The 17651-nt window shown below is 41.0% G+C and overlaps 1 protein-coding gene across 5 annotated transcripts in view; it reads right to left on the bottom strand.

The window, feature by feature from the left end:
• Positions 1 to 1631: 1631 nt before the first annotated feature.
• Positions 1632 to 17651, bottom strand: part of ELOVL7 (ELOVL fatty acid elongase 7) — a 106948-nt gene continuing 90928 nt past the window's right edge. For all 5 annotated transcript variants that reach the window (XM_062211724.1, XM_062211723.1, XM_062211726.1 and 2 more), the window contains 4 exons: positions 17023 to 17079; positions 14781 to 14886; positions 8132 to 8268; positions 1632 to 4355 (listed from right to left, as the gene is read on the bottom strand). In XM_062211724.1, coding sequence (XP_062067708.1) covers positions 4146 to 4355; positions 8132 to 8268; positions 14781 to 14886; positions 17023 to 17079 — 510 coding nt within the window. In that variant the 3' untranslated portion in view covers positions 1632 to 4145. The remainder of the gene's footprint in view (positions 4356 to 8131; positions 8269 to 14780; positions 14887 to 17022; positions 17080 to 17651) is intronic.

Genomic DNA, 17651 nt, shown 5'->3' on the forward strand with positions numbered 1-17651 from the left:
TCATTTCTTTATCCAGTCTTCAGTTGATGGACATCTGCGTTGATTCCATATCTTACTATTGTGAATTGAGCTGCAATGAACATGGGGGTACATATAACTGTTTCAGATGCTGATTCCTTTCCATTTGGGTAAATTTCCTAGGAGCGAGATGGCTGATTTCTCAGATATCTCCATATTGTCTTCCACAGTGGCTGCACCAGTTTACCCTCCCACCAACCATGGATTAGGGTACCTTTTCCCTACATTCTTGCCAGCAATATAAATCATTTTGAATACACATCCAGACTGTATAAGTTATATGTATATATATATATATGCATCTATATATGTACACATTAAACAAGTGTATATATGTGATTGATAATGTGATAATGCTAGGCAGTATTGGCCTTAAATAAATGTGTTCAATCACATTTCCTTTTTGAATAACTGTATGCACTTGTATCAAAAATAATGGTTCATCATGGAACTGGATTCTCAACAGCAATGTTACATCAGTTGACATGCCAACTTCACTTCTTACATTCTTTCTTATGGATAGAGTCTGATTCACTGGGATGGCACTCCCAGCTTCTCTTGCAGCTAGGGATGGTCATGGGAGGTGGTTTTGAAGTAAATAGAAATTGCTAGGGAGAGCTCCTGGGAAAGGTTTTTGGAATGAAACAAATTCCTCTGTCTTATTTGGTACACTAGGAGGCACATGAAGACTTATTCTTTCCTTGTGGCATAAATGCAGACTTTCTCTGTAGCTCTGCCCCTCCCCAGAGTCCTTAGTGACATGGCACAGTGCATTACAAAAACAGAGCACAACCATGATCTGCTCCACCCAACTGCTTCTCACAAGAAGGAAACATTGTTAAATGAGGGTGGCAGGGAGTTCTAGGCTCCATGTAAGCCATTCTTCTCCAGGCCTTCTCAGAACCAGACTCACCAAGTGGTTTCTCTGTTAACAACTTTCAGTGGCTCCCAATGAACATTCATGATTGTTGTAGCAAAGCTAACTACTTAACTTGGGAAAAACCAGACACAGCAAGTGTGTAATACACTTCTCATTTGTACTCCGAACATAGGAAGTGTATAATAAGTGTGTGAAAAGCTTTGGTGAGGTGAGTATTCAGATGTTCAAAGACATACATGCACCGTCCACTCTGCCTGTCCAAAAAAAAAAAGGCCGGCGCCGCGGCTCACTAGGCTAATCCTCCGCCTTGCGGCGCCGGCACACTGGGTTCTAGTCCCAGTTGGGGCGCCAGTTCTGTCCCGGCTGCCCCTCTTCCAGGCCAGCTCTCTGCTGTGGCCAGGGAGTGCAGTGGAGGATGGCTCAAGTGCTTGGGCCCTGCACCCCATGGGAGACCAGGATAGGCACCTGGCTCCTGCCATCGGATCAGCGCGGTGCGCCGGCCGCAGCGTGCCAGCCGCGGCGGTCATTGGAGGGTGAACCAACGGCAAAGGAAGACCTTTCTCTCTCTCTCTCTCTCTCACTGTCCACTCTGCCTGTCAAAAAAAAAAAAAAAAAAAAAGCAAAGGAGCAAAGGCAGGCACACACACACAAAAGACATACATGCAAGCAGAATTCAGGATGAAATACACACTCACAATTACATGTAATAACCATAATTTTATTATAACACACAGAGAAAAACAAACTCAAACTTTGACAACATACATAGTTTCCCATGTCTTCAAAAAGTTAACAGAAGTAAGGGTTAATTGAGGGCACATAACTTCATAATTTTATAATTTATATAACAATACAATATACTCAATCAAGAAGTCTACTTAAGTATAAGACTGTACAGTGGCAATGCTCCACAGCTATTTAAAAATTTGTATTTATTTACAGTACAGATACAGGTTCTCAAGGATTCACAGAGTCTTCGGCAATAGACTTGATTTTACAATTGAAAGTTGGGCTTGTTAGGTAAGTAAACCCAAAGGCAATGCAGTCCCGAAAAGTGGGAAGAAACCCAACAGAAACTCCCCGTGAACACATAGAACCCCTTGAACAAAACATTTCCCGTAGAAATTCTATGTTCAATGACATTCACGTTGGCCTTCTGATATTTACGTGGAGGGTACGTCTGCCAACTGCGATGGCTCCTCATGGGATATTCTACTCTCCATTTCGATCCATAGACTTGAGAATGTCGTTTCATTACTGCTGCTGTTGGTTCACAGTAAGTCAAACATTTTAAAGACTACTAGGAGATTAGGGGAGGTTGGAAAGTGTGTAAGAAAATAAGCCAAATGTTCCTTGTTTTTCTTCTTTTAGTTCTGCTTTCGTTTGGTCTTTAACCTATTTGAATCTCTGGAAAATATTGGTGTTTCACAGCATCTGACACACCTCCTCGTTTTAGCACAGGTTGGATGTGAAAAGCCCGAACAAGTACACACCCAAGGAACCCTGAGACCTTCACAGTGAGATTAATTACAGCAGCTGCTCCATTTAGCTCTTCGCTTTCTCTTTATCCTTTTTTTTAAAATGTAGGAAATTCTTCCCATTTATCAACCCTCATCTTCTCATACTGTAAGAAATACAATCGCTAAAGGTCACTTCATGGCAAATTACCTTACGGACCTGGTAAGGCCGTGGGTACAGCAGTGGACTAGAGGGAGACCTGGACCCTGGGGTTCACAGTCAGTGACGGCTCAGGCATAGTTGTGGAAGCAACACGGAGTGCCACACAGTAACCGGGGCTGTGAGGACTCCTTGTTCACAGTCCTACAAACACAAACAGTCCTTCGAAACTGAGCACAAATAGAACAAGGAAGAACAAGCAAAAACAAAAAACTCCACACATATCCAAATCATTTTATTTCTCAGACAAAACTCTATTGACCAATAGTTGTGGTTCTCCAATAAGAAAACATAAGAACAAGGGGATTTTCGAAAGGAGTAATTTTTAAAGAAACTAAACCTATGTCAAATGAATTTCAGCCCTTCTCTGTATGATTTATATGTTTGAAAAAAAGAAACCCAGGCTGTTAATTCAGAAATCTGAAAAATATTTTTCCATGCATATTTATCTACAACACTAGCTATATTTAATCCAATTATTATGTGGCTTATCTGGCTCTCTCTGTGTCAAAGGAGAAAGCCCTCATTTATAACACCAATCTCCCCTTCAGCACTCTGTGCCACAGTTTGCTGCCAGCTGCTTCACCAGCCACCCTAACCCCATCTGGAAACTGTGTATAATGAACAGGCTAAATGATTTATGGTTTACGGGTACCTGCAGCATGCCAATGATATGAGCATTGACGTATCTAACTTATATATTTAGCCAAGATAATCCTTTAAACCATGACAACATGAGAAAGTGGTATCCTAAGACACAGCAGATTTCCCCCACTGAATTACAGTTTTTTCATTGATGAACACACCTCTTTCCAGAGATATCCAGAGTTAAATGTAAAATAGTAATAGCAAAGTATTCATTAACCCAGCAAAACAAATCACCTTGTTTCCAGAACAGTATGAACTTCACCTTAGTGTCAAGTGCATCAGTGTACTAACCAAAAGCATTGTTATTTTGAAACAGTCCATACAGCAACAGGGTGGTGAGGGAGTCTTATCAGCAAAACTGGTGGCACAGTCTCAAAAGATCCATTACACGTTATCATTAGTGATTTTTAAATGATAACTTATCAAAACTTCACTTAATGGTTACCTGTGTTAGCTCTTTGGAACGGGGGCTGGACTCCCGAGTAAATATAATCAAGGAGGGACAAAGCCAGAGCCCACAGCCTGAGGTTTCTAGCCCTGGCAGAAGGAAGCTACCATATCGCATGGGTCTCTGCCCGTGTTCCAAATATCAAACGATATTTTTCATCTATTCTGGACTTCTTTGACAACTACTATATCACTTCACGTCCTCCTTTCATTTTGACAAATTGTATTAAACAAAACCTTTAGATTAGGCTTAAAAGTTGCTGAAAAACTCCCAGTTGCTTTAGGCTCTAGTTATCAGAAGACGGTTTGGGAGCTTTGAGCTCTCATATATCAGAAATCCCAATAACTTATCATAAAAATACAAGCTCTTGGTTTTGAAAAAGATACAAAATGCACTGCATAGGTAAATATCTCTTGATTGTCACGGAAGTCAAGATTTCAGGCTCAGTCATAGTCTCCTGGTGTGCTTGCTATTTCAGTGCTGTTTGTTTTTGTAACTTCCGTTTTTCACAGTTTTAGGCAGCCTCTGACCCTTGGTGTAAGCACGGTACCAAAAATGAAGAAAGAGCAGCAGAAAGATGCACCCGTAACTCATAATGACATACAGAAACACCGGAAACTGGTACTTGCAATCCTCCATGAAAAAGAACTGGCCTATATGGATGGTGACAATGACAAACTGGACCTAAAGGATGGAAAGGGAAAGGGAGTTGTTCAGACGTGGAGGTCGGGCCCTCCCCAACCGCCCCCAGGCCACTCTGGGGCAGGGAAGCTCATCATTAGATAATATGGACGATGTAACATCAGAACTAGATAATAATAATTAGATAATATGGGCGATGTAACATCAGAACCCAGAGGGAGCTCCGTCCTGCCCACGCTGTGCAATTCTAGGGGCCTGAATTCTATGTTCCTGGAGCTGGGCACCCCCATACCACCCAGGGAGCCCACTGAGTCAGCTTCTCTGATGCCAAGTACTGCCTTGTGGCCTGCTTGTCTAGGATGGTTTAGATTTCAGATATTCTGTCCTGCTCGTGGGCCAGGTATTTTAATTTTGTGAAAAGAAAAACATTCAAATTAATAACCCTATATTCTGGAGGAGCCAAAGCACCCCTGGCTCCTCATATCTGGCATCTGGCCTCCACCCTCACAGAATATGGTAAGTCCTAGCTGCCCACTCGGAAGGGGATCTGCAGGGAATGAGGGCACCAGTAGCGTCCTCGTGGTGCTCAAAGGTTCTGTGGGCCAGAACATTCCACTTCATCCTAAGAACATTTCTAGGCTAACATTCAATTTTTTCAATATATTTTCTCCCTGATTAGAAGGCATAACATGTGTTCTACGGAAATTTTAGAAAAGTGGATTCTATAAAGAAACAAACAGCAATTCTCACAATCCATCCAGTTATAGCAATGGTTGAGATTTTAGTTTTAGATTGATTTTTTTATTTTAGAGGCAGAGTGACAGAGAGAGAGGGATTCAGAGGGAGAAATCTTCCACCTCCTGGTTCACTCCCCAGATGCCTGCAACAGCCAGGGTTGGGACAGGCTAAAGCCAGGAGCCAGGAGCTCCACCCAGGTCTCCACATGGATGACAGGAACTCAAGTACCTGGGCCATAATCTGCTACAGGAAGTTGGATTGGAAGCATAGAGTAGCTCTGATACACTATACAGTGTCCCAAGTGGTAGCTTAATGCACTGTGTCACAATGCCGGCCCTGGCAATGATTAAGGTTTTCATAGAATTTCTTACTATGCTTCCATTGTTGTCTTCAATGTTCCTGTGTTATCTCCAAGAGCTTTTATGATATTCCTGCTACAATTATTCCTCACATTTTATAGAAGAGGAAATGAAGTCTTTAAAGGATAAGAAATGTTCTCAAAATTCTAAACATGGGTGAGTTTCTATGTAACTGACACATTCAGAATAATAATGAACAAATTATTTTTTTCCATGGGAGAGTGTTTTCACTTTATTAAAAAGTTTTATACTATTTAAGAGAATGTTAAGAGAAAAAAAGCCTAACACAAAATTGTATCTGCAGTATAACACAAAGCATGTAGAAGTTATACACATACATGCATAAAGGACCAAAGCTGGATGAGAACAAAGTAAAAATATTAGCGCTGATTATCCTTGGGTGGTGGAATGTTTTTCTTTCTCTTTGCTTAATTAGGTGTTCTAATTCCTATGCATTACTTTACAAAGAGAAAATATATCTTTAAAACAAATTGTGGGCTGGCACCGTGGCTCCCTAGGCTAATCCTCCACCTGCGGCTCTGGCACACCGGGTTCTAGTCCCGTTGGGGCACCGGTTCTGTCCTGGTTGCTCCTCTTCCAGTCCAGCTCTCTGCTGTGGCCCGGGAAGGCAGTGGAGGATGGCCCAAGTGCTTGGGCCCTGCACCCGCATGGGAGACCAGGAGGAAGCACCTGGCTCCTGGCTTTGGATAGGTGCAGCGCCAACCATAGTGGCCATTTGGGGGATGAACCAATGGAAGGAAGACCTTTCTCTCTGTTTCTCTGTCTCTCACTGTCTAACTCTGCCTGTCAAAAAAAGTAATTGTGAATGATTTTCATGATTTTATAGTATTCTAAAGTATAAAATACATTTCTGGGGCTGGCGTTGTAGCACAGCACGTTAAGCCACTGCCTGCAATGCCCACACCCTTATCAGAGCATAAATCTGCGTCCTGGCTGCTCTGCTTCTGATCTAATTCCCTACTGCACCAGGGAGGGCAGTGGAAGATGACCCACGTAAAATAGCTTTGTTCATCACTTCTTCATGGTTGATCATGCCAATTTCAGATACAATGAATAACTCCAAAAAGGTATACTTTGATCTTGCTTTAGGATCCTTACAATGAATAAGGATTCTCATTTCATTTCATATCTGGTGTTAAAGAAGGATCTAGGATCCTCACTAAACTATCCCTCTCTCATTTGGAAGAACATGTTATATGAATGTGCTGGATTTCATTTAGCAAATGGTAGGATTTGAATAAAACAAAAGCCCACAGGCTTTCTACTTTCCCCTTGGTGTCACTGAAAGAATATGACACCCAGTTTATTACAGATCGCACATCTGGAAACATGAAGATGAAGAATTCCCCGTTTAACAGAAGACAATGAAGTTTAAAACTTACCATCCTCTCAAACCAGTCATTTTTCAAAAAAGTTCAATGGCATGTATTTTTTTTTTTCTTTGACAGGCAGAGTGGATAGTGAGAGAGAGAGAGACAGAGAGAAAGGTCTTCCTTTTTGCCGTCGGTTCACCCTCCAATGGCCGCTGCGGCCGGCGCATCGTGCTGATCCGAAGACAGGAGCCAGGTGCTTCTCCTGGTCTCCCATGTGGGTGCAGGGCCCAAGGACTTGGGCCATCCTCCACTGCCTTCCCGGGCCATAGCAGAGAGCTGGCCTGGAAGAGGGGCAACCGGGATAGAATCCGGTGCCCCGACCAGGACTAGAACCCGGGGTACCGGCGCCGCAAGGCGGAGGATTAGCCTGTTAAGCCACGGCACCAGCCGGCATGTATTTTTAGGATCGATGCTTGAAAGGCATTATCTGGTATAAACTGAGTCCCTGGCCTCTTTCAAACATTGTTTGCTTACGTGCAGTATCCAAACTTCTACGATAAATGTAAGCTGATCCAGCCCTCTACACTTTTAATCGTCACAATGCTCTTGCTGGATAGGACAGACTCATCAGCGTTAGCTCCAGATGACAGGCATACAGGAACCCTTGCTGTTCCCTCAAGGTAATTAAGATCTAGAATCCGGAATTTCTAACACCTACTTTAGAATTATGCCTATTATCTCACATAACTTTGAGACTATTTTGATAAAAAATATGTTCACTTTTTTAATTGATGCATGAAAGTATTTAAAGACACACATGCTGGGCCGGCGCTGAGGCTCACTAGGCTAATCCTCCACCTGCGGCACTGGCACACCGGGTTCTAGTCCCGGTTGGGGTACCAGTTCTGTCCCGGTTGCTCCTCTTCCAGTCCAGCTCTCTGCTGTGGCCCAGGAAGGCAGTGGAGGATGGCCCAAGTGCTTGGGCCCTGCACCCGCATGGGAGACCAGGAGGGAACACCTGGCTCCTGGCTTTGGATTGGTGAAGCGCGCCGGTAGTGGCGGCCATTTGGGGGATGAACCAATAGAAGGAAGACCTTTCTCTCTGTCTCTCCCTCTCACTGTCTAACTCTGCCTGTCAAAAAAAAGATACACGTTAGTTTAATTGTCTGAGCCTCTTGATTACCAAATATGTTCTGTTTTCAGCAAAGCTGCTGACAAAGTTCAAGTAACATAGAAAGGATAATGGTGGCAGCAATTTAGGGGTCGGACATCGTACCCCCACTGTTTTATAAACTTTGTTCTTCACTTTATAGTATTCCACTTCACAGTGACAACAAGTGACTCTGGCTTCACTTCCATCTGGCTCTAAAGAAAATTAATTACTTACAAGCTGTAATGATGTCAAGTATTTTTTCCACCACACATACTTCTGGTAGGCTGGTCCCAGTGCACTCAGTCCATAGTAGAAATACATGACCACATGTACAACTGTGTTTACAAAGGCATGGAATGTTCCCAAACCACCTGGAAAATAAAGTGATTATAACATGAGGGCCTGTTCCTTGAAGCCAGATATGTTTCTGCCTGCACTGAGACTGCAGTAAATTATTTCTTAGATTTTAGTAGAAAGAAAAGCATTCATGGAACATCAATCCTTTTAGTCATCTAACTACAGGGAGGTCAATAATGTATTTCATAAAATATAAGATGCAACTGTTAAAAAATAAATTAGTATGTCTTTGTTATGCCTTAACTTTACGAATGTCTTACAACTTGGGCTTACTTTGACAATTATGAGATATTGCTGAATAATACAAAAATTATTTTAAAGTCAGGTACACAAAGTACAATATCTTTAGTACACAAACTCATGACTTTCACACAAGCACACAACCACTGAACCATCACAAGAGCAAAACACAGAATGTTCCTAACACCACGTTAGATTCCCATGTGCCTCTGCCAAGAATATATTCTACCCAAGCTTACCTTAATTCTGACTTCTATTATCAACCGTGAGTTTTCCCTGTTATTCAGCCTAATACAAGTGGAATTACACAAGATGGGCTTTTCGGCACCTGCCTGCCTCCAGTCAATGTAATGTGTTTACAATTCAGCCTGCTGGGGGCAGGTAGGTCCTTTGTCCTTTCACCACTGTGCAGCATGACACCAGATGATGACGCCACTGTTTACCCCTTCTGCTGAAAGCAGGTTGGGTTGTTTCCAATTTGAGTTATTAAAAATTGAGCTGTTAGGAATATTTTTGTTCATGCGTGGAATGAAATTTACTTTTCTATTCTCAATAATTTTCATTAAATATTTTTCATGCCACAGGATTCTGGCAGTGAAACCACGGGTTTTCATTAGTAAGCTATGCCAAATATGCTTTAATCAATTCTTATTTTTCTAAAAAAAGCTGTGCTTGTCTCCTGCTTCCATATGACTATGCGTTTCTAATTTTCCTTCTCTAACATCAACACATCTCCTACTGATCAGCTCCAACTTAGAGACAGAGAATGCTTGAGAGTGTTGTGAAAGTTTCAGTTACCTTTAGGAGGAACAGTGGTACAGGAGAAAATGTAGCAGAGTGTTCAGTTGACAGCTTGGAAAAGACTCCCAAAATTTCTGTCCTAGGGCCTCTTTCCTAAGCCTCTCTTTCCTAAGAGGTATGATCTAGAAGAATCTGTATTCTTTTTCTAAGAGACTTATTTATTTGAGTTACAGAGGAAGGGGGGGGGGAGAGCGAGAGAGAGAGAATCTTCTATCTGCTGGTTCATTACCCAAATAGCCACAAGGCCAGGCTGAAGCCAGGAGCCTGGAACTCCATCCAGATCTCCAACATGGGGCCCATCATCCCCGCTTTCCCAGCCATGTTAGCAAGGAGTTGCATTAGAAGTAGAGCAACTAGAAACTCAAAGTGGTACTCCAATATGAGATGCCAGCTGCCTAAGTGGCAGCTTAACCCACTGCATCACAATGCCAGCCCCAGAACCTGCACAGCCTAACTCAATTTAGTAATGTTGACCTGCAATTCAACATTTTCTATGAAACATTCTATTTGCTTAATTATAGTACTAAGTTCTAGAAATAAAGCAAAAACTTCATAAATTTTAATTAATTATGGTAGAGGAAGAACTGAATTAATAGACACTATGAATCATGGAAAGTTTAAAGGAAAATATAAACTTAACCACTTCTAAAAAAAACACATCTTGGGCCCAGCAACATAGCACAAATGGGTTAAGCCACAGCCTTTGATACCAGAATTTCAAACTGGAGCAATGGTTCAAGTTTCTGCTACTCTGATAGAGCTTGGTGATGGTTCACATGCTAATGTGTTTGGTAAAGCAGCTGATGATGGCTAAAGTTCCTGGGTCCCTGCTACCCATGCAGGAAACATGGATGGAGTTCTGGGCTCCTGGCTTGACATGGACCAGCCCTGGGTGTTGGGTGCATTTGGGATTTGGGGAATGAACAAAAGGATAGAAGTTAGTTTCTCTCTCTCTCTCTCTCTCTCTCCCTCCCTCCCTCCCTCCTCTCTCCCTCCCTCTCTCCCTCTCTCCCTCTCTGTCACTCTGCCTTTCAGCCAAGTAAATAGATAAACAAATAAATCATTTTAGAAAAGAAAAAAAAAATCCTTTTTTTTTTTTTTTTTGACAGGCAGAGTTAGACATGAGAAAGAGAGAAAGGTCTTCCTTCCGTTGGTTCACCCACCCAAATGGCCGCTATGGCCAGGTGCCTCCTCCTGGTCTCCCATGCAGGTGCAGGGCCCAAGCACTTGGGCCATCCTCCACTGCACTCCCGGGCCACAGCAGAGAGCTGGACTGGAAGAGGAGCAACCAGGACAGAATTCGGTGCCCCAACTGGGACTAGAACCCAGTGTGCCAGCACTGCAGGCGGAGGATTAGCCTAGTGAGCCGCAGCGTTGGCCTAAAGAAAAAATCTTAAAACTGTTGCATAGCAGAAACAAATTACTTTGGTAAAATATTTTAAAATGTCAGCTACTACTATTGCTATAGCATTCCCTTAAAATAACCTGTTTAAATAATAATATTTAAGTAAATAATCCCCAAAGCCTCATTTATGCTGTCCTATGCTTCATAAACTTTCTTTTCTTCAGTACAGTGGTTGAAATTTTATCTGATTCCCAGCCCTTAAGGCATTCGGATCTGGCTCAAGAGCCTATGAGAGTATTTTAGGCATGGAAAGCCAAGACACGCTGGGGGAAAAAAAAAAAAAAGATGATGAAGAAGAAGAAGACCTAAATGAAGGATCTCAGCGAGTGTGATCCCAGTGGAAAGAACGGGGCCATCAAAGTAGGAGGTAACTTTCTCTGAAGGGAGGAAAGAACTTCCACTTGGACTATGGCCTTGTCGGAATAGGATCGAGGTCGGCGAACCCTAAAGGCTTCCATAGCCTCGGCAACTCATGGCTAGAGCCTAGGGAGATTACTGATGCCATAAACAAGAGTGTTAAATTGTTAAATCAACATCAGGAGTCACTGTGTACTTGCGTCCCATGTGGGACCTGTCCTTAATAGGTTGTCAAAGGTGAAGTAATGATATAGCTAGTACTGAAACAGTATTTTTACACTTTGTGGTTATGTGTGGGTACAAACTGATGAAAGCTTTGCTTAGTATATACTGAAGCGATCTTCTGTATATAAAGATAATTGAAAATGAAAAAAAAAAACCCTTGGTTTTAAATTGGAAATTACATAGAAAAATAATCAATCTTTTTTTAAAAAAAATATCTTGCAGAATCTCAGTCATTAAGGTGATGTACACTGTTATTTAATGCTATAACTAGTACTCCAACAGTATTTTTTCACTTTGTGTTGCTATGGGAGGACAAACTGTTGAAATCTATATATATATACTAAACTGATTTTCTATATATAAAGAGAATTGAAAATGAATCTTGATGGGAATGGAAGGGGAGAGCGAGTGGGAGGGGGGAGGGTTGCGGGTGGGGGGGAAGTTGTGGGAGGGGGAAGCCTTTGTAATCCATGAGCTTTACTTTGGAAATTTATATTCACTAAATAAAAAAAAATTAAATTAAATTAAATAAAAAATAAAAAATAAATAAAAGAAATTTTATCTGATTCCTTAGTTATCACAAATCATGTGAGAAGGAATGGAATTAACGAAGCTTATGTACAACCTCCCAGATTTTATTATTTACATTTGTATTAGTCTTTGTTCCCAAGAGAAACCTGAATAAATTATAGTGGTGTGAAAACACCTTTTTAAAGATAATTTAAAAATAGAATAGTTGTCTATTTCTCGTGATTTAGGAGCCAAGATGCTTTTCAGGGGAATAAGTCAAATACCTCTCAATTCCATTTGTGTCTCATGGGAAATCCATTTTACCTTGATAAAGAACCGCACCAGAGCCTTCCTCACTGAGGTGCCTGCCTTATATTTTGACTGTTTTCCATTTGGACACTTGAACAAATGCCCTCGAATGAGAAGCCTATGGAAAGTAATTTTAACAAAGCACAGCTAGGAGGGCTTAGTAAGATGTACTGATCAAAATCAGCTATCAAATAAAAGTAATGCTATTTTCCTTAGTTATAATCATCTTTTGATGTTATTTTAATAAGTTTGTTCACAGAACAATTACATCTTAATTGGTAATGCTTTTTTATATTTCCTTCAGAAGGTTCTAGTAATAAAATATTTTCTAAACTTGCTTTCTTTATGACAACAGATCTGAAAGCAAACACGCCCAAACGAATTACACTTGGTGCCATCACACTTCAGTCCTTTGGTTTGGAAAAGAAATAAAGGAATCACCTGGGTATTCATCGCAGTTCTCCATATTTCTCTCTAAGGGAGTATATACATAATTAATATAAAAACCTGTCACAGAAGTGTTTTCATCACATTCAAAAGAAGAAGTGATTATTATCCCAGTGAGGAGCACAACAGCCATGCAAGAAATGACATGTGAGATAGAGATCAGCCCTGATCCAGTTCTTGAACAGAACAGTTTAAATCAGACAGTTCCAGCCTACAAAGGGAAAGAGCTCTTGCTGCTGCTGTGTGTGCTACTGAAAAGGTATCAGGCGTGCTGCACAGTGTGCGCTACAGCTCCACACGCAAGACGGAACAGAAATGTCGACACACAGAATGTACGAGGCAACAAAACCACTGTTTTTTCTATCATTTACACTTTGTAAGAATGGGCAAGGAATCTGCTATGAAGTGACTGATGTCCATAAACATGGTGACATTTACAAACTGAGGCGCATCATAGCTTTAAACCTTCATTACTGAAAGCATTGCTTTCGGAACGTAAGCTAGACGATTGATGGACTCAAAGATACTCAGTATAGAAAAACTGGAAAAGATAGAGAAGAACAAGAAGGGAAGAGAAACACTTTTGGTTTCAGGACTTCCGAATTTTATATTGTTTGTATTTTGGGATATTGTCTTCTAATCCTTTTGCTGTTATAATTATTTGTCAGTCTTATAGTATTAATTCTCATGGAAGAAACTGAAATAAATGATAAGAGTATGGAAGTACCTTTTCTAGCATCCTTTAAAATAGTCATCTATTTTATGATAACTTGGAAATCAACTTGCTTAACACAAAAGTTGAACTAAATGCCTCTCAATATCATTTGCATTACACACAAGAAATCATAACCACTGTCGTAGTGGATGTTCAGATATTTTCCAATTTTTCACCAACACAAATAAGGCATCAATTTCTATCACTGTAGAAAGAACTAAGAGACATGATATGCAACTGAGAGAAAACAGAAACAGAAAAGTAAGGCTAAGTGCCACACAGATTACATAATACCTTTGATTTGTGAAATGGATACAACTGAAACCACCTTGCTATCAATATGTCAGTTCAACTTTTATCCTAACATTTATTGTAAGAAGCACTTACAGTTAAAAAAAAAATGTCTCAATAGAGGAAAGCCAATTTGGCATATGGATGTATTCTACCTACTGGGAAGGCCAATACCCCACAGGCCCTGGGAGGGACAGCCCTTTACCCAACTGCTCAGCTCTTGTGGTTCCTGCAGGTTCTGGCCTCTCCTTGCTGCTGGCTTCTCCTTGTCCTCCAGGGCTCTGAGACATGCAGCTTTCAGCCCCTCCCCCATGCCTAGAGAGTCTAGAACTCTAACAAGAGTTCCTGAGGTGTGCCTCCTCTTTTCCTGGAGTCTAGCAGAGCAAGAGGGTGGAACTGAAGTCAGCTGTGCAGAGGAATGTGAGAGCCCTGACTACTATGGGCTACAGGCCTACATGGAAACTTCTTAACCTTTGGAAACAAAAATAAATAAACTCAACATGAAGGTCACTAAGGTAAGAAGACATCCTCGGGGATATTACTTATTTAAAATTTTATGCTAGGATAAAATGACTTCCTGTTTTCCTCAGTTCCAGATGTTCAGAAGCCTAAAACCAAAACGAAACACACACAAAAGGGCCTGTTTGCCAAACTTTTGATTTCAACTATTTTTGAACTAAAAAACACTACCTTTAACACACACATCCTTTGATAAGGTAGGATACTTTGGGAAGTCGGGGTAACTGTAATTTGAAACATTTTTAAAGAGCTGTTAGGGGGTGAGGTGTGTGTCAGTTATAGGAAATGCGAAGGCAGACCAGACAAGGAACTCCAGGCAAACAGTATACCTTCCTGAGGACAGAGAAGGAACAGCCATCCAACTACATTCCCATAAAGCCAAGGCTTTTACCAGTTCACTTATTTGTTTATTGGTCATTTACTTAAAGACGTTTCATAGAGCCCTAGGGAAAAAGAATAAAATCCAAACCCAGCAGGGAATATATGCGGAAGACTGTGTTCAGAAGTCAAGTGCATCAAGGGAGGGGGGAATCCAGGAGGCCCACATTCACATTTCAGGTCATGATTCATGAAAGTCAGAAGTGTAACCAAAGTGATGCTTTGATTTTTGGAGTTTCTTACAAACCACGTTTAAGGACAAGTTTTTGTCTGTAGCACACAGAAATGTTATTGTTTGCAACACGTGATCCCGGCTCTCCCTCGGCTACCTGCGGCAAACTTTACTCCGAACCACCAGGTCCATGGCATAATGGTATGATGGAAGACATGAAGGAAAGTCACTTGGCTATTTTTCTTACGCAGAACAAAAAAGATCTGAAATAATTTAAAGAAAATCAAGTTCACATAAAATCATGCAATAATTTATCAAGCATTACAAAAATACTGCCTTAGTGCAAGCTATTTCACATAACGATTTCTTTTGACAGAGTTGCTTGATAGAATGCTTATAGAAGCCGCTGATTTTTAAGGGGTAGCAGAAAAACTAACTTGTATGAAGGAACTTAGGTGTGATGTCTAGTCATGGAAGAGCCAATTAAAAGGTGAAAGGAAATTCTAGGCAGAGTTAAAACCAAAGGTATAATGTAAAGAGTATGGCCAAGACAAACTGAAAGAAATGCTATTGGTGTAAAAAAAATCCCACTGGATTTTGAACTACATGAGAAAGCAGAGGAATCTTAATTCTTAGGACTGAACGTATGCTATACTGGTTTCTAATATATCCTACCAATTTGGGTAAGGGAGTAGGCAAACAGAGAGGATATGCAACAAAGCAAAAAAGTCAGCAAATTTTATTAAAGAATGACGAAGAGGAAAAAACTTGAAGAATTAAATTGAGAAAAAAGGATGGGAAAGAACACAAAGTTCCATAGGAGAAAAGAAGTACAACAAAGGCACCACACAGATTGAAGGTACTCAGTGGTTTGTAGGAACTCTACAGATGAAAGGGCAGAATCCAAGAAGTGGGGAAAATATTCCAAAAAAGCAAAACTCAGAATATGGCTAAGTTAAGAATTAAATACAGGGCTATACCAAAAAGCAGGCAGAAAAGTATTGACAGGAGTTATCTAAGAAATAAGAAATGCAGTTTAGGGAAGCATACAGAGGCAGCAACAGTTTCCTCATGGAAGCTGCAACTGAGAACATGCAAAGCAGAAACAGTGATGCCACAATGTATTTGCTTATGCACTATGCACATGGAAGAAGGCAGCACGGTGCAACAGAAAAGCCATAGACGAGCATCCTGGGTCCTCGTCCTCATTCTCCTGGGCAAATCACTGAACATCGTGGCTTTCGTTTTCTTCACAGTGATGACTCTGGACTAGATCAGCGACTCTCAATCTTGGATACATATGACAATGTCTGAGAAGCTTTTTAAAAATAGCCATATCTGGGCTCCAGTCCAGACCATTTGGCACTAAATCTGAAGGTAGAGCCTAGGTTATTCTTCCAGAGTCCCATGCAATTAATTCTACTGCACCATGAGGGCTGAACACCAAACTGGCAGGGCTCTTGACCAACAGCATCAACACTCTCTGAGATCACGTTAGAGATACAAATTCTTAAGCCCCATCTCAGACCTAATGAATCAAGAACTCTGGGGTGCAGGCCCAGGCATGTGTGTTTACATAAGCCCTCCAGGCGCTATGTGCTCCTCTGTGCACTTCCAATTCTAACATTATGGGATGTTCAACTGAGGTGAACCCATGGAGATTTTCTGCAAGAGATACAAGCACAGCGGTGCATTTTCCAAGGAGAATACACCCTGTCAGTCTCACAGTCAGAACTGCACCCATTTGCCACAGAGATAGCATAAATATCTACTTTTAGGAAGCTATCCTGGAACCAACATCTCAAGGCTTTCTCCTCGCATTACAGACCCTAAGCCACAGCACTTGCTTCTCCAGGACACAGTCATCCAAGTTCAGAATCAGATCTCACCAGGGTCTGGAGCGGGGAGAGCCAGGGCCCAGGAAGCACAGAGTTCAGAAAGGCAGATGCAGACAGTTCTGGTGTCCCCAAATCCCTAAGACTCCAGGTAACTTAACATCCTAGGGTAAGTTCATGAAGTATTTATCCTCTTAAAGGAGCATGGATTACATAGTGCTTGGTGTGAGGAACCAATGGTCAGATTTGTTTATTTCCTGAACTTACTTCCTAAAATAACTGCCATCATATACATAAAGATGCAGTTTGTGTTCTACTTGACAGTTACATGCTTATCTTTATCAGATAGTACCTATTTAAGAAAAACCTTTGGAGCTTGTTAAATATTAAAAAAAATTATCCCAAATGTTCTCTAAAACTTACAATAATAAAAAGCTGAAAAGATAACACTAGCTCTGCCTGAGGACAAGAGATAACCGAAGTTATCAGGCAACTGAACTACAGCAGTTTATTGCTTTCATTGAAACATCAAACATATACCAAATGTGGTGACCACATACTCACAGTATCTAATAGCTCAATAAACTTGGAGAAGTAATAAAGCCAGCAGGTGCGTGCCATCTGCAGAAACACACATAAATATGAGTTCATTTTATTTTCTGCATGGAAAAGCATTTTTTAAATCAGCATAAAATTTACCATCTTACCCATTTTTAAGCATACAGTTTGGTGGTATAAGGTATATTCACACTGCCATATAACTATCACCACCATTCCTCCAAAAAACTATTCATATTGCAAAACTGAAACTCTGTATCCATTAGACACCAAATCCCAATTTTCCCTTCTCCCTACCCTCAACTACCACGCTGCTTCCTGTCCCTGTGATTTTTCACTACTCCAGGTACCTCATATAAGCTGAATCCTGTAGTGTTTGTCCTTTTGTGACTAGATAATTTCACTTGGCATAATGTCCCCAAGGTTCATCCGCATTGTGGCATGAGTCAGAATTTTCTTCCTTTTAAAGACTGGTTAATATTCACTTCTATGTACATACCACGTTTTATTTATCTGTTCATCCATGCCTAGATACTTGGGTTGCTCCCACCTTTTGGCTATTGTGAATAATGCTGTTGTGAACATGAGTATATAAATATGTCTTTGAGTTCCTGCTTTCAATTCTTTCAGGTATA

Source organism: Lepus europaeus, chromosome 15 (genome assembly GCF_033115175.1).
Source record: "Lepus europaeus isolate LE1 chromosome 15, mLepTim1.pri, whole genome shotgun sequence".
NCBI classification, from domain to species: domain Eukaryota; kingdom Metazoa; phylum Chordata; class Mammalia; order Lagomorpha; family Leporidae; genus Lepus; species Lepus europaeus.